The sequence below is a fragment of the Acinonyx jubatus genome, chromosome B4 (assembly GCF_027475565.1).
Source record: "Acinonyx jubatus isolate Ajub_Pintada_27869175 chromosome B4, VMU_Ajub_asm_v1.0, whole genome shotgun sequence".
NCBI classification, from domain to species: Eukaryota; Metazoa; Chordata; class Mammalia; order Carnivora; family Felidae; genus Acinonyx; species Acinonyx jubatus.
Genome location: NC_069387.1, coordinates 129039514 through 129059243, shown reverse-complemented (window position 1 = coordinate 129059243; position 19730 = coordinate 129039514). Strand labels below are relative to the sequence as shown.

The window sequence follows — 19730 nt, the reverse complement described above, 5'->3', positions numbered from 1 at the left end:
GAAGCTGGGAAGCCCCTGCCGGAGCCATTGACGGTCCAACCGGGGGCTTCGAGCCGCTGAGGCTCCGGGGGGGCTCTGGAGAGGATGAGAGCAGAGGTCTCCGCCGCCCCGGAACCGTCTCCTCCGTGGTTGCCCCCCAGGCAGGTAGCTCCGCCAGGCCTGCCCACGCGTCCCCCTGGGGAGGGCTCAACCACCCCAAAGCACAACCTACCGGGAGAGCCTGTCCTCTGCTGAGCGGATGGCCTTGCTCCTCCTAGCACTGGCCTGACACGTCGGGGAAGCTCAGTGCAGTCGCCCAGGAACAGAAAAGCGTCTGCTGTGGCTCTAGTTCCATACGGTTGGATCCCCTCCCAACAGCCCTTTCCTCGTATGTTGAGCTCCCGGGGGAGACCCCACTGCTTGTACCCCAATACCGACTCTCCCCGTAGTAGCACAAGCCTCAATTCTTATTTGGCAACATGGTTCTCCAGAACGGACCACAGTCCGCTCTCTTCCTCCTGCCCCATCTTTGACTTCTGCTGGACTAATGGCACTTGACAGGGGTCAAAGGTTCTTACAAGGAGGAGGGGCATGCTCCTCAATCCGTCCTCCCACCTGCTGGCTGAAAGGCAGGTGTGATGGCTGAGGCTCAAGCAGCCATCTTGGACCACGAGGTGGAAGGCAGGGGTTAAAAACTGCACAAAACAGGGGCACCTGGGGGGCTCAGTCGGTTGAGCGTCCGACTTTGGCTCAGGGCATGATCTCGCGGTTCATGAGTTCGAGCCCCGCGTCGGGCTCTGTGCTGGCAGGTTGGAGCCTGGAGCCTGCTTCGGATTCTGTGTCTCCCTCTCTCTCTGCTCCTCCCCCACTTGTGCTCTCTCAAAAATAAACAAACATTAAAAAAAAAAATAGCACAAAAGGCTAAAAAGTCTGCCATCCCAGCCCCCCGGCTCCAGGCTAGTTACTTCCCTGGTAAGCTCCTCTCAAGTAAGCCAGTTATTTTTAAATTTTGTTTCATATTATATGCAGCTAAACCCAATCCTTCTTTATAAAGCTCCCGGAAGCCCCAAGCCCAGGAGGCCTACACAATGGGACGGCGGCAAGAGGAAAGAATCCAGGTGGAGGCTTGAGGGGCTCCGGGGAGAAAAGACAAGTTCTCCAGAGGGTTCTGATTCCACCACTTCTGGTCCCAAGACTGGCAAAATCGCTGACTCCGTTTCCTCGGTCTGCTGGAGGAACTGATGTCACACACAGGAGAGAGTGGCTGAGAATTTAATACTTGTAAATGGCACAAACTGTAGATGTGGGTGGTGAGCGACCCCGTGTCTCTGGGGATGGGAGACGAGACGTGGGTCAGATGTCTCAGCGGCAGCCATAGGCACGCTGCAGGTGCGCCTGGGAAGTGGCTCCTTTCAGCCCCAGGGCAGCCCTAAGAGGTAGGTGTCTTGCCATCTTATGCACGGCGCCAGACCCAGAGAGGTCAGCACGGCGAGGCTCACACGGAGGCTAAGGGGCCGAGCCAGGATCTGAACCCGAGCCCTGCTGTGTGCACGAATCCCTCGGACCCGGGGTGTTGTTCTGCTCCCGGAGGCCTGTGAGGGCCAGGCTCACGCTCGCTGCCCTGGGTTGAGCGCTGGAACCACCTGGAGAGCTTGCCGGCGGGCCCCACCCTCTGCCCAGGGTGGAGTCGGCTGGGTGGAGGGAGTCACCCCACCCCCGAGAACTGGGAGGCAGCAGAGAGAGCAGGTGGAAGGGGCTGAAGAGCCAGGTCACAGGTCCTGCGCTCCGGGCCAGAATCCCAGGAGCCAGCAAGGGGCAGAGGTTGGTGGCGGCTCGGGGTTCCTCGACAGGTGCTCCAGCGGTCCTCACCGTACATCTATCTACCTGCTGCAGGCAGGATTCCACCCTGCTCGGTCAGGGGACGGGGGGGGGGGGGTCAGGCGGCTCACTCACAAGTGGGGACAAGAAAGGGACGAGGGAGCGTGAAAACCCGGCAGCCTTGCAGAACACCCGCTGGCCTCCTGAGGGGTCTGCCTGGGAACCACCACGCTTTCGAGTGAGTCGAGACACATTCTCTTTAAAAGGGGTTAATCACGCCTTGGTCGGTGTCTCTCCGCGAGCTGCTGGAAGCCTGGGGAGGATGCCCAAGTTTGGGGGTGGGGAATGCTCTGGAACTCATCTGCTTCCAGCACTTCGATTTCAGCTGAGGGGACCAAGGAGGCCTCGGAGAAGGGCCGGACCCACAGCCTCAGCTGGTAACGGGCAGAGGCTGGCAACGCTCAACCACCTGCCTCGGCGGCCCGCTTCACAGAGCAGCAGGACGACTCCGGACCCTAGCAGTGGTTATGCTGGCCTGGAGCCCGGGTGAGGGGGCCCAGACCCAACACGACCTTTTGACCCCCACAGGGAAGACTGCTGGACGGTGAGGACGGACCCACTTCCCCGACAGGTTCCACCCCCTCAGAAGCCTGCCCTGGGCACGTGGCACCAGGGTCAGAGACAAACAGACCACAGGGGCACTTAGCTTCACAAATCCGAGGATGGCTCAGTGGGAAGCCTTCCCACTAAGGCAGATGCCCCCGACTTGGCTCTGAAGTCTCCTCCTGAGGGAAGCCAGCTCTCAGCTGCCTGCCCCCTTCCAGCATCCAAGCTCTGGGCCACAGAGGAACTGCCTCCCAAGCCGGGGCCGCAGAGTCACCCCCGCAGTGCTGGGTTCCTGGGACCGCCAAGCGGAGACAGGACAGCCCCTGACAGCTCAGGCTGGGGCGTGGCCTGGTTCTCGGGGCTCACTCTCCGCTGTGCCGGGCTTTGCCCGTCAGCCGGCGGCGCTGGGTCTTGCTCGTACGGGTGGCACTCGGGGGCTTCTTGGTGGAGTCTTGGGCCCGTCGGGGATGTTTCCTCTTGCCCTTTTTGCGACTGTGTGCATGCAGCGAAGCCGTGAGAGCGGAGATCCTGTAGGAGGGTGCAAGGCTGGTGAGGCTGGGAACAAGGCATGGGTGGGAGGCTGGGTGGCAGGGTGACTGATTGCCTGGCTCACGGAGGACGTCGGAACAGGCCTTGAGTGCCGGGAGAACCACACGCATGCCAAAGGCAGCCGGCTCTGACCCCAGAGGCCCTGCCAGCTCCTCAGCTCATGAAAAGGCCTTTACCCCAGGCACCGAAGGCACCCAGGGCTGGCCATTCTCAAGGAGTGGAGGTGGGGGACAGTAAGGAGGGAGGGACTCCTCAACAGGCAAAGCAGAGCGGCTGCTCCAGGCTCCACACCTGCCCCGTGCCCCCCGCCACAGGCCAGCAAGAGGTGACTCCACAGGCCCGGCCACCACTGTCAGCCATGAGGGAGCAGTGTCATAGGGGAGGACAGGCCAGGGCTCACCGCTGGGACAGGAGGGGATCTCTGGACTTCCGGGGTAAGGCTCTGGTCAGCTTCTCCGTGGATGACGCCTCTTCCTCGGACCCGTGCCCGGCCGCTTGCTAAAGAAGCACAGGACAAGGACTGTCACACAGAGTGGCAGGTCGGGAAGCCTGACCCCAAGCAGTCACGGCTATGTCACGTGAGGGCATGGCCTGCCGCTTCGAGGCCTGGCTCGGGGGCTCGGAGAAGGCTGCGGGTGGAAAAGCCACGTGTGCCCCCAAAGCGGGGATCACACGGGGAAGAGCTGTGTCTCAGAGCCTCACCCCCAGTTTTCGAGTTCTTCCACCTGTGAACGTCTGACCGTCCACCGTAAGCGGAGGCCGGGAGGACTGTGCGGAAGAATGAGCACAAAAACAGAAGGTGAGGGCGAGACCACTAAGGGCGTGACAAGGCAGCAGCTCAGGACTTAAGGACACGTGAACCCGTGACAGGAAGTGTGGTTTGCCTCGTAACCATGTACGTACAGGTATTTCCGTGAAAGGCCCACACAGCCAGGCAGACACAACTTCAGCCGGAAACAAACATTTCAGATGACACTTAACTGGGAGGCTTTTTGATGTTTTCAATGACGTTCTGTTCTCTTTCCTTTTCTTTACTTGTTCACTTGTATTTATTTGTCGAGAGCTGAGGCCGGTCCGTCCGCGTAGCATTTCCTTCCTTGTCACTTCCCAAGCCTCTCCCTTCGCTCACACCCCCAGCAGTCGGTGCCCCCGCCCCCGAGGCGAACAGCTTGTGACACCACCAACGGAAGCGGAACACGACACGCTGCCGCTTCACCCAAAAGCAGCGTTTTCAGTCCGCCCTTTAGTGACGGCGGTGCGTCATTAGTCAAGGCGCGCTGAGTGCTTTTAAAAGGGGGGGGAATCCTTTTTTAATGTTGGTTGCAACCTGCTAACACCTCCCAGCTCAAAGCCTGACAACTTCCGTGTGACTGCTACCGTGCAGCGGAGTGACCACAATAAACGGCGATCTTAGGTGCTTCTCTCGGATTAACCGCTTTTACACTCACGGCAACCGCCACGAGACAGGCGCTATCACCAGTGACCCCCCTCCCCCCACTTACTGGGGCAGAAAGGAAAGCTGGCAAGGCAGACACCTGCCCACGCTCCCACAGCCGCTCAGGCATGGAACTGGCTTCTGGAAGCCCCAGGGATGTGGTCCGGGCTCTAACGATCGCCCAGCAGGGAGAGAGCCCCCGGCATTGCAATCCCCAGGACATGGGCCAGCACTTAGCAACCCCGACAAGCCAGTCTGCACCTGGGCCCCTTCCCTCCTGGGGCCGGAAGTTACACCCACCTCGGGTGGGGGCAGTCCAAGCAGGCGGGCCCCCGAGAGGTCCAGGTCGCTGATGGTGGTCACGGTGACCGTGTGGTTGGGATGGTCATACTGCACCGACTCTGTCTTTGCTGTCACCAACCTGTCCAGTTCGTCTGCCTCCTCTGCGCAAGGTGGGCAAAGAAGCGGGTCGCAGCCTCATAGCACAAGTGACCAGATTCTAACCCCCCTCCCAGCCCTGGAGCGCAGCGGCCCCCGCTACTCTATGGGAGAGTGTCCAGGGAAGTCACCGGCTCCAGAGCCTGGCCTGTGGACAAATGTAAGTGATTCAACTCCTCCCTTGATGCTCCAGGGGGACCTCAGACCATCTGGTTCTCATCTAGGACAAACCCGATGTGACCCCAGCAGCTGCTGCTGCCCATTCCCTCTACCCCTAGTCCCTCCAGGCCTCAGAAACTGGGCTTTCTGCTAAGGAATCGCTTTCCCAAGACGTCTGTCCTCCTCGTCTCTGATCCACTCATGTTTAGACGTCCCTGAACACCACCCGTGACCCCCAGGTCACCACCAAGACGCCTAGAGCTAGGGCAGTTGGCTTCTGTGCAGCCCCCACACCTCTCCCCTTTCACCCACCAAGGGATTAAAAAAAAAAAAAAAAAGCCTAGGCCTGTTAGCTGTTCTCCAGGTCAGGGCAAAAGCTGGGACTTACCCAGAGCCTCCTCTCTCTCTGCCAGCAGCTTCAAGTACTCCTGATGGCGCTAAAGCCAAAAGGGAAGGGAACACAGTGAGTATGGCCTCTCCGGTCAACCCCAGGCAAGAGCACTGCTCACCTCCAGAGTGAGTGAGACCATGTGTGGCTCGGGATGAAACAGTAGGAGATTCCATCCTAAACCTTCCCCAGACCTGGGCCCACCGTGTACAAACTGCTCCCCAGGTCTGCCCACACCTCCCCTCATTCCTGAAGATACCCGTTAAGGCTAACCAAGGCTGTAAATCCCTTGGGAGTCACATATAGATATATATATATATATTCAGATACATATATATTCAAATATATATACATTCAGATACATACATATATTCAGATATATATATATACACATACATACACACACACACTCTCTCTCTGTCTCCCTAGTCCCCTTCCTCCCCCCTGTACCTCCTCCCGGAGTTTCTTCTGCTCCTCCTTGAGCCGATGCTTGATCTCCTCAATGGCTGCCTTCTTCCGCTCTACCTTCCGCTTATGGAAGCCGGTCAGGTACTCCCTACAGGAAAGAGGCAAGGGAGAGTCAGGAGGGGACACAAGGAAAGGAAGGCTCACTCCAGGGAGAGAAAAACCACTACCTCTGTACTGCTCCGAAAATTAACACAGGTTTAACTCACGTATTCCTCACAACTTGTAAGCAGGTACCAATTCCCAGTTTACAGATGGGGACACTGAGGCACACAGAGGCTAGGTCACTTGCGAAAGGTCATAGAGAGTGTAAGTTTAGGAAGAAGAGGGAGATGCTGCCTGTTTCCACCCACCACCCGCCAAGGCTCTCGACTTCAAGCAACAGGGCCAGTGGGGGCCCTTCTACATTGCCAAATTCCACTACCCAGGGGATTAAGCCATTTCTAGCAAGGCCACTTTTAATTTTTTTTTTTTTTAACGTTTATTCATTTTTGAGAGAGACAGACAGAGTGTGAATGGGGGAAGGGCAAGAAAGAGGGAGACACAGAATCCGAAGCAGGCTCCAGGCTCGAGCTGTCGGCCCAGAACCTGACATGGGGCTCAAACTCACGAACCGTGAGCTGAAGTCGGACACTTAACCGACTGAGCCACTCAGGCGCCCCCTTAGCAAGGCCACTTTTAAGGCCACCCTCATCCAGACATCTGCAAACTTTCCACCGGACTGGCACATTTGCCCAGGACACCTGCCCCCTGGACCCAACTGTAGGGCCTGTTGACGCCACCCTGTGTATCCTGACGATGCTCCAGCATTCCCCTCTCCTATCTGATCTTGGCTCCTTCTCATCTCTCTAGTGCTGGCTGCACCATCCCCAAACGTTCCGGGGCCCAACACTAGGTTTTTCGCTGACCCGCTACCATATGCAAAAGTGGCACTCTGAATGGATAGCATCTGACGGACTGGACGCTGAGGCTCAGGGGTCCAACTCAGGGGTCCTACGATCAGGCTGGCACACACACCGAAGGAGCTCAGCACACGTCTTGACGAGTGAATACGTGAACTTGAGCCACTCTCATCTCATTCACTCATCACTCATCACCAACAGCTGAGTCTACCGCGTGTGGGGCGGCTGGGCTGGGCTAGGGAGATCGAAGCCACCGCTACGAGCCGCCAGCTCCCAGCCGAAGCGCACACAGCAGGAGCAAGGTGCAAAGTGAGCAACGAAAGGGCGGGGCGGGCGGTTCCATTCCCCACGCTGGGGGCCGGCAGCGGCCGCTTCCATTCCGCAGTGGGGGTTGGTGTCGAAAGGGGGGGGGGGGGGGGGGGGCAACGGGCCACGCCAAGAGGGAGGGGCCGGAAGGGACCTCTGCGTGAGTGGAAGCCGCCCGGGCCAGGCCGTGGCCTTGGCCGGCAGCCCGAAGGAGATACGCTCCAGGCTTGGCACTCACCGCCGCTTTTCTTCGTCGAAGCTGAGAACGAGCCTCGGCCTCCGGTCGTCGCCATCTCGCTTCTTCTTCTTCTTGCGGCCCATAGCGGTGAGGCCTCCGGCAGCGCGCCGCCCGCACGCCTAAGACACTTCCGGGTGTACCGTTTTTACTCTCTCGGGCGCGCCGCGCACTGAGGCTCCGTCGTTCCGTTCCTCAGGCTCCGCCTTTTAAAGGGGCCGCGGGGCCGGCCTCCCCAGCCCTGCGTTTTGGGTGTTCCCCCTCCGTGATTCCTAACCCCAATCCGTCTCGTAGACTAGCAACAGCGAAAGCGAGGTTCCAGAGCCTAGCACGGTGGCCGGCGTGCAGTAGGTGCTCAGTACGGAGATATTAGTAAACCGGCCAAATATTTCTGATCCTACTTTTGATTCTCATGGCAACTCGTTGGTGGTCTCCCAAGAGCACACTTCTGGGGCCAAACTATCTGGATTAGAACCCTGGTAGTCCACGTACAGCTGTGGTTCTGGACCAACTGCCTTTGCTTTGCCCCGGTTGGCCTATTTGTAAAATGGGGATAATTATAGTGACTTTGTAGGGTTATTGCAAGGCAGTGGTTTTCCAACTTTGGCTTGCGTCAGAATCCCCCAGAGGACTTACTGAAACACAAATGGCTTTGCACCCGCTTTGAGTTCCTGATTCAGCCGGTCTAGAATGAGCCCCATAATCTGCATCGCTAACATGTTCTCAGGGGTTGCTGGTCCACGGACCACACTTTGAGAACCACGATTCTGAGGAAAGGTGAGTTATGTCACAGTGTGTGTAAGTAAGACATGCCTCGCACGTGTTTGCGACACAAGCAGTCTCCCCTGTCTGTGTGTCAGTTTCCCGGAGCGTGCCATGGGGGTGTAACAGCACATCCTCTACTGAAAATGAGGGCACGCATGTGAAGGCATTCAGTAGAACACCACCTGCAGGGGCATTTTAGTAACTAGGATTGTATGCCTGAATCCCCTATCTCAGTTCATCTGTGCTGGGTGCCGCAGACAAGCTGCTACCCTTGCTTTTAAAGACTGGCCAGTCTGGCAGGGTCACAGTGCTGGGTCACAGTGCAGGGAGAAGCACAAGAGGCTGCAGGAGGTCAGTGTTGGCTCCTCCAGTGCAGAGGGCTTCTCAGAGGAGGTGACCCCAGAACTAGCTGAGAGTAGGGACAGCGGAGGAATAAAAGGCCCTTAAGACTCCGCCCCCTTCTCCTTTGACAAGTAACGGGAGCCCAGAGAGCAAGTAAACACACGTGCATTGAGTGCCTACTGTGTGCCAGGCACACGGAGAAGAGACGTGTTCTTTCAGCAGACGCAACGTGTCCAAGGTGACAGGGCTACTCTGTGTCCAAGCTGGGACTTGAACCTGAGTCTGTGGCCTCGTGGTCTAGCTCCCTGGGCCACTGGCCTGAGGGATCCCTCCCCCAGGAGCTCGCGTGCCCGCTCTGGAGGGCAAGATGCGGACCCTGACCGTGGGTTTTGGAAGGGGCCAGGCACACAGTGGGTACATCTCTCTGTGAATGTCGAACCCATTTCACAAGGGGGCTCTGCCTGAAGGGTTCCATGCTGGGTGCTGAGAGGAAGTTATCCTCGAACCCTGGGCACAGCAGGGGACTGCCCCAATGCTGGGGCTTCAGGGTGATGAACACTTGCCCTTCTGACTTTTTGCCCCTCAGTGGCCACACCCTAAAACACCCCTGGTACCCTCCCTCTGGGTAGAAGCATTGCCCTGGCTCCGGTGATGCCCCCAGCGATGCTGGGCTTCCTCCTGGATCCCCGGTCTCAGGGCTGCTGCCTGCTGTTTACCAGGTTCCGTTGCCCCAAGCAGACTGGCTATAGATGAAAAGTGCCGCAGGACTTGATAAATCATAAACTTCCCTGGGCTCCTTCCCTCTCCACGGTCCACCCGTTCAGTCTTCCTCTGTGCTGAGGAATGTTCTCGGGGCCTCCCGTGGATTATCTCAGTTGACCTTCCCAACCTCCCTGCGACTTGTGTATAAGCAATACATGCCTCGCACGCTGCTCTCGCCCCTCTTATACAGGTGAGGAAACGGAAGCTCAGGCAGGGGAAGTGCCTTGACCGAAGTGGCTCAAGTAGTAAGTGGGGTGCAGAGCCATTCCCTGACTTCTGTCCTCTCCGAACTTCCAGCCTGGCACAGAGACGGGGACCGAGGAAGGGGACAGCTGCTTCTGCAGGACCTTGTGTGGGGAGCTCTGGGTGGTTGGCTCTCCAGCCCTTGCTGCCTGCCTGCCCCTGCAGAGCTCTGGGAGACCTCGGGTCCAGAAGCTTCCAGTGCAGAGCGAAGCCTGCCACCTCAGGCAGGCACCGTTACTCCACACTTCCCAGGGCATTTCAGGTCCCCTTGCCCCAGGAGAGGAGACAAGGGCCTAGTACCCCACCCAGACTCCAAAACTTGAGAGCCCTTTATGGCAGCTCATGGTCTAAAACACCTACCCCTCTTTGGATGGGTTTCTCCTTTGAAATCATTTTTATGGTTACTGAGCACCTACTGGGTGCCGGGCACCATGCATTTCTCTACATTATTTCAGCTAATCTTTGCAACAATCCCACAGGGTGGATACGAGTATTTTTGCAATTCGGTGATGAGGCAACTGAGTTCAGAGAGGTCTAGCAACCGGTCCTAGGACACACAGTGATGGAACTGGGGTTTGAACACAGGTGTGTTTGACTCTGAACCCAGTTTCCTTCCTCCAAACCCAGTGGTTTCATTCCCTATCTGCCCCAGGGCTTTCCTCTGCCCCGTTGTAGTGCCTCCCAGACCTGGTGTATTGTGGGTGTTCAGCCCGCCTAAGGGAGCATCAGTGGGGCTGAACCCCCAGGCCCCGGAAAAGACAGTCCAAGAGACACTTTCTCCGTTGCCCAGCAGAGGGCGCGCCACCACAGCCAGACTTCCAAAGCTGTTTCCCTTCAGGCGGCCACTCGGGTGCCCCAGGAGAGCCTGGAGATGGGGTGTGGCTCATGGCAGACCCCAGCGTGTGCACTCCATCCTCCTGGGGCCGTCTTATAGGGATGTTCTCCCTAGGGGACCCACTGAGATGGGAATCAGCCACCCAAAAGGGCTCAGGTGCAAATACTGACTCCCATTTTACAGATAGGGAAACTAAGTCTCGGGGTGGAAAAGTGCCACAGTGAGTCCCACACCCAGCGCTGCCCGGAGAATGAAATTTGCCAGCCTTTCCCCCCACCCCCCACCCCCCCACCGCCCCGCATACACACACAGCTCAGGAGATAGTGCCCTAGGGTTTGGGGGGAGCCCACACCGAGGTTCTGAGCCTGAGTCATCCAAAACATTGGCTCGGTTCTGGGGGCTGTTTCTCAGGGAGGTAGGGGCCTGCAGCAGGGAGCAGGAAGGAAGAGGTGCTGGGAAATGGGTCTGCAGGTCTGCAGGGTGGCCCGGCCACCAGCTCAGATACCATCACTTGTGACAAGTAAGTGTGATGGGCTGGGTTAAACACCGCCCTCTGGGGTGACAGAGCCTGGAGGGTCTTGAAGACTGTCCTCTTTGGAAGCCAAGAGGAGAGACACATGAACACCTCATCTCAGGCCGAGTGAGTTCCCCGAATTCCTCTGCCCTGCAGGAGGCCTCTGGGGGCCTAGAGGCTAAGCTGCAAGTCTGCTCGGTTCTCCGCAGGGGCGGGGGTGCTGGCATGGTCCCCTCACACCCCAGTTCCTCCTCTACAGAAACAGGCCAGCAGGGGCTGCCTGGCTGGCTCAGTCTGAAGAGCATGTGACTCTTGATCTCAGGGTCATGAGTTTAAGTCTCACATTGGGGGTAGCGATTACTAAAAATAAATAAACTTAGGAAAAAGAGAAGAAAAGAAAAAAAAAAAAAAAAAGGCCAAGGCCCGTTGCCCAAGCCCATCTTTCCCAGAGTCGGGATGAGGGTCCTGCCCCGGGGCCACGGAACCAGAAGTTTCCAGACTAGCACCCTGGCTGCCCTTACACTCCAGCATTGGGGTATGTGGCCTGGACCCCAGAAAACTGGGATGCCTGGGGAACCCCACAGGGCTCAGCTGGGCCCGGTGCAGGCCAAGGGGTCCTGTCGTCATGCAGAAGCACTTTCCTCCCCTTCAAATTCAGGTAAGAATGTCTCGCGAGGTAGTGCAGCAGGGATGGGAAACTGCTCCCCACCTTGTGCCAGGCATTAAACTTGTCCTGCTTCACACATCATTTCATCTTCAGGACAGCCCTCCGATAGGCTCAGAGAAGTCAGTTAACATGCACGAGGCCACGCAGCTCGTAGCCCCCACACTCTGAACCAGATCTCTTTCTGGCCCATGAAAGCCAATGAGGGGAGCCTCAGGGATTGTTCCCTCCCCCTCCCCCTGTGCCATCAGATAACCATGGCACGGATCGGTCTGTCCAAGCCTCTTTTCCCCTGGTTTCATTTATTCGGCATCTTTTGAGGACCTACTGTGTGCTGGGGCTCACTGGGTTGGGAGCTGTTTGAGGACTGTGACTGGGTTTCACTTAGCAGACACCAGTCCCCTCTGATGCACTGAGTTCCCTGTTTGGCCCTGGGGACCCAGGGGAAGATGTCCCTGGCACTTAAGAGTGTGCACCGAGGAGGTGAATGGAATCGAAGAAAGGAGCGGAGCCTGGGGGAATTGGTGGCAACCCTCTTTCCTGCACCCTTCCCCCTCCACACACACACACACACACACACACACACACACACGAGGACACGAGGCTGGGCTAGGGAGAGGACAGGCAGCTGCCTTTATTAGAGGCCATGAGCCGGCTGGCTTCAGTCAAAGGCCATGCACTTGATCTTGAAGTCGCCATCGGCTGCCAGGTAGTTGATGGCCTCCAGGTTGAGGCGGTTGGGGAACTTGAATGTGTGTCCATCTGGCAGCTTGACGGTCAGGTCGGCCTGGTCGAAGGAGATGCACACCTGGCCGGGCAGAGAAGGGCAGTGAGTGGGGTGGAGCCCGTGCTCGGCAGTCATAGCCGGCAGGTCCTGGGCCCTCCGAGAGCTCCTTCCTCAAGGAGCCCTAACAGCAGCCCCACTTCCTGGGCGGGGCTGCTGAGGCTGGGAGAGGGGCTGGCGCTCAGCTCATTGGCCGTCAGGCAGCAAGTGAGGGGAGGGAGGGGGCTGGGGCAGAGGAGGGAGGGGAGGGTGGGACCTAGGTGTTTAGTCAGCATACCCAGCTCCGCCCCAGCCCACTGCCCCCAGACCCCAGCCCACCTCTGCGACCGTCCCAGGCTGGAAGGGGAAGGCGGACTCGCGCTGCTCCGCGCCCCAGGCCCCGGCGTCCTTGCTATTGCACACGATGGTGTTGACGTCTCCGTGCGCTTCAAAGCGAGGGTTGAAGTGCAGGCACAGGTTGTCCTTGTCTTTGCCCAGGTTCAGCACGAAGCTGGGGGGGGGAGCAGGGGGGCATTGAGGCCTTCTCGGCCAGCAGCAGCCCCCGCAGACTGACCAGTCGGTGCCACTCAGTGCACCATCACTGAGCGGGGAGGCAAGACACCTGGACTCTAGTTCTGGCCCTGACGTCCTTACCGTGTGACCTTGAGCAAGTCCCTGGCCTTCTGTGGATTTCAGTCTCCTCATCTGCACAATGGGGGGCAGTACAGGAAGGATCGCTAAGGGTCTTGCTGTACTGACGGTCAAGGCTCTCACTCACCGACGTTAGTGTCCCTTTGGTCAAGGATGGGGACTCCTTCCAGAAGGTGACCTCTGGGAGGGCAAGTGTCCTGTCTGGTGTATCTCTGCACTCCCGGTGCCCAGCATGACGACACACAGAAGGTGCTCAATAATGATGGCGCAAATAAACACATAATAACAATAACCGGGTTCATGGGTTCCAGCCCCGCATCAGGTTCCGTGCTGACAGTGCAGAGCCTGCTTGGGATTCTCTCTCTCCCTCTCTCCCTCTCCCTCTCTCTCCTCCTCCCCACCCACCCCACCCCCCACTTGCATATACTGTTTCTCTCTGTCAAAATAAATAAACTTAAAAAAAATAATAATAGCAATAATACATTTGCTGAGTGGAGACAATAGCAACACCACCAGGGGTGGGGGTAAGAATGAAATGGACAATGCACGTGAAATGTACGGCTCTTTCTAACGTCCGCTGGTCATCACCAGCATCCCCGAGAGAGAGAGATCCAGCATCTCACCTCCTCCACACCACCACCTGCCCCCTCCGTGATAGGGTAAGACTGAAGCTCAGGCGGTTGGAGGACTGGTCCAAGGTCACATGGCTGCTGAGAAACTAGGCAGCTGGCCTCGTGAATGAACGAAGGAAGGAAGGACCGAAGGGACGAAAGGTTGAGTGAGTGAAGAGCGCGGGAAAGAAGGACCTCCGAGGGCCAAGGGCGGGGCGACACCCCCTCGTTCCCTCTCCCGGCCCCCCCCCCCCCCCCCCCGCCACGGCCTTGGCTGGCTCGCGCGCACAGTGGGGGCAGGGCCAGCCAAGGTAGATGACGAGGCCGCAGCTGGTTTAGTTTAAGAGGCTCCGGCAGGGAGGGAAGGGGGCGAGTATACAGGGGGCGTCCAGACCCCGCGGAGGAAGTGACTCACTCAGAAAACGCCACCGCCGACAACCCCCCTCGCAGCCGGAGGGAGGGGCGGGGCCTGGCCGGCCACGCCCCTGCCAGGCGCGGGGCCGGACCCTCGGGCTCCAAGCCGCCTGCCCCCGCCCCCCATCCGCACCCCCTCACCTCTTGGCTTCGGGGGCCACCTCGCCCCGCACTCTGAGGCACTCGCCAGGTTTGAGATTCAGGTTGCTGGCGACCAGACCCTGCAAAGACGAGACCACAACCAGCCGGGTTAGAGGACGCAGTGCCCGGGGGTGGGGCGGCGGGGTGGGGTCGTCCCCGCCCGGGATCCTCTGACCCGGCCTGCGGAAAGCCTGGGGAATCGGTAGCAAGTTCTAGACTCTTTCTCTGTGTGGTCCTGGGCAAGTGCCTGCTCCCAACCGGGTCCTTTTCCTATCTGTAACACGACTGAGGTCGTAGAAGCCAAGATCTGAAGTTTTTGCGGTTCGGCTTGAGGATTTTGGATTCAGAGTGGCTATGCTCCATCCCTTGGTTTAATAGATGGAGAGAATCTGACTCGGAGTGAGTGACACTGCGATTTGGTGGCAAAGGAAGGGGGATGGAGAGGTCCGCCCTTCGGTTGGAAAGGAAACAGCCCGGGGCTGGGCGATCCCCCACCATCCCCTTCGAGCCCCTCGGTGCAGAGAGGGGCAGGGGCTGGAGAAGAGACCCCTAAGGGGCGCAGCCAGGCCCCTCTGCAGAAGGGAGAGTGGCGCACCGGCCGGAGTCAGCAGCCTGGCTGGTTCAGCACAGCAAGATTGAGCGCACAACTTGACCCGCATGAGTGGTTCCTTCTGCCAGAACCGTGAACCCTTTCCCTCGGGGCCTGTGGAAGAGGCTTGCCTCCTTCTCTCTCCCTTAGCACCCATCTCCCAGCATGGGGAGTGGCGGGGAGGGTTACCCAGCCCCCACCCGACTAGCCTGGACAGAACCACCCTCCACCCACTAACCCAGGCAGGCGCCCTCCCGGGCAGCCTGTCTCAGATCCTGGCGACTTTGCAGAGCTCTCTGGAGCAGAGGATGACTCTGCCCTGGCCCAGCGACTGGGGACAGCTGCAGGAGGGGGAGGGGACAGGAGGCTCTTTGGGGTGGAGGAGGGGGAAAGGGACAGCGGCTCGGCGTCCTTAAAGTGCCTCCCTACCTCACCAGTTGGCCACACCCTTCTCACTCCCACTTATCAGGGAGCTGCAAAATGTCAAACCTTGGCAGAAATAACTGTGCTGTCAGATCCTGGAGGAATTCAGAAAAGTCTGAAGCCAGAGAAGGCCTTTGGGGACCATGGCGCCCACCCCCATTTTACAGACGGGGCCACTGAGGCCCAGAAGAAAGAAGGCCCTTGTTCAAAGCCACACCCTGGGGACTAGAACCCAGATCATCTGCGCCTAATCTCCTCTGCCCCCACGCCATCCCTGGGCCTTGGAGCGGGGTCCCCGCACTCACGCAAGCCATGACTGAGGACAGGAGGATGTTCCTGCGGACTGCGGCACCAGCGGTCTCAAGACTCTAGGAGAGAGATGGGCCCCCGGGGCCGCTCCCACCCTTTTAACTGGACCAGACTCCGGTGAGTCCCGCCCCCCTGGGCGCCCAACCAATTGTAAGTCAGGACAGAGAAGGGGGCCCCACTGGAGGCGGAGTCAATGGAATTTTGAAGCCCTTCGGGAGCAGAGGTGACCAATTGGAGCGGTAAACCCCCTTCTTCTTTAACCACTCCCCCCGGGGTCCAGGCTCCACCTCCCATTCTCCTTCATCCCTCCCCACCCCCCACCCAAAAAATTGTGCTGTGGCAGGGATTGGGGGAAGCCAATGGAAAATAGTTTGAGGATGAGTTAGGCACGAGAGTTGGCGGGAAGGGGGCCTAGGGCCAGCAGGCCGAGCTCCGGGGGTAGCCAGAGAAGATGGCTGAGGGGATACAGGGTCCTTCAGGGAATTAGAATTGGGGTTCTTGAGGCTGCCCTGGCAGGGACCAGGGCGTGGCCGCGCTGCAAGGCCTCTGCAGAGAGCCCAGGACCATTAACCACAAGGCCCTGGCCCCACCCGGGCCTCCCCCGGAAGCAGGGATTGTGGCTGGTGTTCAGGCTTCTCGCTAGCGCTAAAGAAAGGCTGGGCAGGGTGCCAGGCCTGACGCTGCCTCCGGGGCTCAGGCCTCAGGCCTCAGGCCTCAGTCCTCCTGAGGGGCCTGCTGGGGATCTTCCAAAAGCCCCTGCCTGACAGCCTCCTGCCTGAGAGTCAGGCCTGCGAGGCGGCCCGGGATGGGCCGAGCGGTGAAGGGTTGGGGTCCCCCCTCTGAACATCCCCCCCTTCTGCTCTCTTCCCATCTGTCTCTCCAAGGCTAGGCACTGCCTTTTCTTTCTCTAGTCATTTAGCACATATTTTACTGAGCATCTACTATGCGCTGGCCTGTGAGGAGTCAAAGGTGAACTCCATCCAGCCCCTGCTTTCAGGTAGCACACTGCTGGGGCCGGACCTGGCCATGAACCTGAGTAAGTAGCATGTTGCTGGCTCTAAGGGGAGTCATGAACAAGCACCGTGGTGCCAAGGAGACTGTCCGGAGTGTGAAGAAGGTGGGTTTTGAAGGACGGATGAAGAAGGAGGGCCTGGCTTTCCAGCGTGAGCAAGGGCGCAGACCGGAACAGTGAACATCTGGGCACGGCTGGAGTTTGGGGTATGTTGGGGAAAGATGGGGCATGGGGCCAGGAGACCAACAGTACGTGGATCATGAAGGGCCTCTTTAAGGGGCTTGGGCATTGTTTTAACTGAGGGTGCTGGGGAGCCATAGAAGGTTATAGGGAAGGTGAGTATTGAGGACAGACACAAGTTACAGGGAAGATCGCTGCAGCAAGAGTTGAGGGTGGATTGGAGGGGTGCTCACCTCATACCCAGGAGCCAGGAGGAGAGAGGGGGATGGGGAGCACTAGGCAAGGTGGGGCACTTACTCGGAGAGTTGTCATTGGGACCTCCTTCTCCGCATTGCCATCTCCCTTCTGAAATTGCCAGCACCGAAGATGTGGACCAGGAGAGACTCACATCTGGAGGCCAGGCCCTCCGCTGCCCCCCCCTCCACCCCACCTTCCTCCGGATGACTGAAGCCCACCCCTGGCACAGGAGGAGTGGGAAGAGGGGGGGCTCATTGGGCCTCGACGCAGGCCACCCCCTGTCTGAGCCCATCACCCCTCGGAGACCAAGCCTCCGAAACCAACCACAGCTGTTTCAGTTTTTCCTCCAGGGCCTCTCCTAAACCTCAACGCAGGGAGGGGGTGGGCGGAGCCAGTTCCGAGGCCTTTCCTGTGTGCTTCCCCTCCAAGGGCCACGGACACCCTCCGCCTGATCAAGCAATAGGGGCATTTGAGGAGTCCTGGACCGAGGAGCAGAGGTGGTTCCGGCACAGTCCTTTCCTGGCTGCGTCGCGTGGGTCTGGCTGGCTGTCCCAGCCCAGCAGGTGGGCTCCCAGGGCATCAAGAGCTGCTTCCCCCCTGCTTCCCCCAACTTGGAAGACAGGCCCAGCACCACGAAGCGTTTGCTGTTGGACGAGGGGCTGCTTTATTCTGCAGGGTCTGGCCAGCTGAGGGCTGGTAGAGAATCAGCATGGCGTGGGGAACAGGCCTCCAGAAAGGCCCCTCTGGGAGTCTGGGGAGTTGGAATCCGGTCCCAGCCCTGCCACGCCGCCCCCCAGGGCATCCTGGCAAATCAGTCTGCCCATCTGTAAACTGGGGAGGTGAAACCCTGCTCTCCTACACAAGGTTGCTACGGGGTGGAATTCATGTCTGTTGCACTAAATAGGTGATTCCCCACCCCGACCCCTCCCCCCGCAATCTCAGAAGGTTTTAGCTTCCCTCTTGTCTCTTTCTAGGCTGAGCTTACCTTTCTGGGGTCAACACCTCTGGGAAGTCTCCCTCTTACCCCCACCTGACCCCCAACAGTCCCTGCCTGCCTATGCTGGAGCAGGGAGTCTCTCCAGATTCCAGTGTCCCCTGTAACAGGGGTCATGGTTTTCCCGGGTGGGGGCAGGGACCAGGTGCACTGTGTGTGCCGAGCTCCCGCCCAGTCCTCGGGGCCTCCTAGCGATGGCACCCACTTATCTGCCCGGCCCTGTGCCCGGCGCCTTGCTTTCATACATTATCTCATTTCATCTACACCTCCCCTCTGCCTGATGCTTGCCAGCTGGGATGTACCGCACAGGGAAGCCGCTCCGGGCCCTGAAATGAATGAAGCTGGTGTCAGAATCGGGAGAAGGGAGGCGAGTCCTAATTTGGGGGCTGCCTGGCTGTGACTGCGGCCAAGGACCTTACCCTCGCTGAACCTGTTTCCAGGCCTGGAAAGTGGGAACGTTAGCATTCACTGACTGGCTGCAGGATTACAGAGGTGATGTGTGGGGGGCTCCACATTAGTTCTCTCTTCTGCACCCTCAAGGCCAAGGCTCCCCACCAGGGGGGCTCTCTTTCTCCCTCACTGCTCTGCAGCAGAGGCAGTGAACTCTCTGGAATATTCCCCCTTTCTAACAGGCAGCTCTACAGGCTGGACCTTGGCCGCTGCTGTTAGAAATGAGCTCAGCACCTCTGGACAGGGGACCCAGGCCAGCGCGGCCCTTCCCAGACTGCCGACTCCTGCCCTGTCCTGCCCGCTCCTGCCCTGCCCATGTGAAGGCAGTCCCTCCTCCAGCCGGCAGTGGCAGGGAGGGCTGCCAGACGCATTGAAACACCATCCACACCCCTCAGCCAACCTGACTGGCCCAGCCAGGGATGGTGGAGGTGACCAGAGCAGGCTCCTAAGTCCTAGAAGTCAGAGCAGGAAACGACCCCAGAGATTCTGCACCTGATCTGCTCCCTCATTTAAGGATGGAGCAGAAGCCACCCAAAGAGACCGGCTACTTGGCCAAGGTCACACAGGGAGCTAGGGCTGAAGTGACTTCCGTCTATGGAGCCAAAGAAAGAACGTGATCCAGGGATACCTGGACCTCAAAAACTGATCTTTTCCGGGGCGCCTGGGTGGCTCAGTCGGTTAAGCGGCCGACTTCGGCTCAGGTCATGATCTTGCGGGTTTGTGGGTTCGAGCCCCGCGTCGGGCTCTGTGCTGACGGCTCAGAGCCCGGAGCCTGCTTCGGGTTCGGTGTCTCCTTCGCTCTCAGCCCCTCCCCCACTTGTGCTCGGACTCTCTCTCTCAAAACTACATAAATGTAAAAAACAAGTGATCGTTTCCTCCTGCTCCATGAAGGGTAGAAGGGACTGTGGCAGGGTGGGGGGATGCCCTCTAAGCTCAGGCACTCTCCCAGCCTCCACTTACCTTGCCCATCCGTCTTACCTCCCTGCCTTCGTCTGCTGCCCAGACAGCCACCTCCCCACACACAGTGGGCTTCTGTCACTTTTGCCTTCCCACCTGGTGTCTGTCCCCCTTCTGATTACAGGCCCTCACTCATCTTTGGGGAACTACCTCTCCTCTCCCAGGAGGTCTGGGTGGGGTTGAGGCCCTGCCATTCATTAGCCCTCTAGGGCTCAGGCATGAGTCTTTATTTTTGTAACGTTTTCTTTTGCCATAATTATAGACTCGCAGGAAGCGGAGAGCTCTTTAAGAGCTTAGAAAATATTTGAGACCTGAAGAGAAAAAATGTATTGGCTCTGGAATGGTAAAACTGGAAAGCTGAAACGAATCAACCTTTACTCAGGCTTAAAACCTGGTGGTGGTAAAAACGGAAACATTTGGAAACAATTTTCTTGGGTTGAATTTTCTTATTTCAAAAGTGTGTCCAAGTCTTCCTAGAGGTTGGTCACTCTTACCTTAGATCCCCATTGGCCAAATAATGTCTCAAGCAAACGTATAAAAATACTTTGGAAATGCATAGCAACCTCCCCGCCCCGCCTATATTTAATGTGGGAC

The 19730-nt window shown here is 58.5% G+C and overlaps 2 protein-coding genes, 1 long non-coding RNA gene and 1 other non-coding gene across 8 annotated transcripts; 1 reads left to right on the top strand and 3 right to left on the bottom strand.

The window, feature by feature from the left end:
- Nucleotides 1–1235: 1235 nt before the first annotated feature.
- Nucleotides 1236–7442, bottom strand: NOL12 (nucleolar protein 12). Of its 2 annotated transcripts, none has more exons than XM_015079154.3 (6): nucleotides 7284–7442; nucleotides 5823–5928; nucleotides 5373–5421; nucleotides 4688–4830; nucleotides 3353–3450; nucleotides 1236–2931 (listed from the first exon to the last, which is right to left on the bottom strand). In XM_015079154.3, exons 1-6 carry the CDS (start codon nucleotides 7364–7366, stop codon nucleotides 2766–2768), a joined length of 645 nt encoding a protein of 214 aa, XP_014934640.1. In that variant the 5' UTR covers nucleotides 7367–7442; the 3' UTR covers nucleotides 1236–2765. The 2 variants fall into 2 exon arrangements, with proteins under 2 accessions (XP_014934640.1, XP_053082745.1); XM_053226770.1 differs by lacking the exon at nucleotides 7284–7442 and adding an exon at nucleotides 6746–7106.
- LOC113602914 (small nucleolar RNA SNORA21) lies at nucleotides 4120–4249 on the bottom strand. Its single transcript, XR_003424442.2, has one exon. It is a non-coding gene; the product is annotated as a small nucleolar RNA SNORA21 (small nucleolar RNA).
- On the top strand, nucleotides 6641–19043 carry LOC113602728 (uncharacterized). 4 transcript variants are annotated; one of them, XR_003424214.2, is made up of 3 exons: nucleotides 13535–14384; nucleotides 15165–16524; nucleotides 17165–19043. It is a non-coding gene; the product is annotated as an uncharacterized LOC113602728 (long non-coding RNA). The 4 variants fall into 4 exon arrangements; XR_008300513.1 differs by lacking the exon at nucleotides 13535–14384 and adding an exon at nucleotides 6641–7048 and having other exon boundaries at nucleotides 15165–19043; XR_008300512.1 differs by lacking the exon at nucleotides 13535–14384 and adding an exon at nucleotides 7104–7370 and having other exon boundaries at nucleotides 15165–19043.
- Nucleotides 12016–15454, bottom strand: LGALS1 (galectin 1). The gene is made up of 4 exons (XM_027070798.2): nucleotides 15303–15454; nucleotides 13986–14065; nucleotides 12508–12679; nucleotides 12016–12213 (listed from the first exon to the last, which is right to left on the bottom strand). The coding sequence occupies exons 1-4, from the start codon at nucleotides 15309–15311 to the stop codon at nucleotides 12067–12069; spliced, it is 408 nt and encodes a 135-aa protein (XP_026926599.2). The 5' UTR covers nucleotides 15312–15454; the 3' UTR covers nucleotides 12016–12066.
- Nucleotides 19044–19730: the final 687 nt, after the last annotated feature.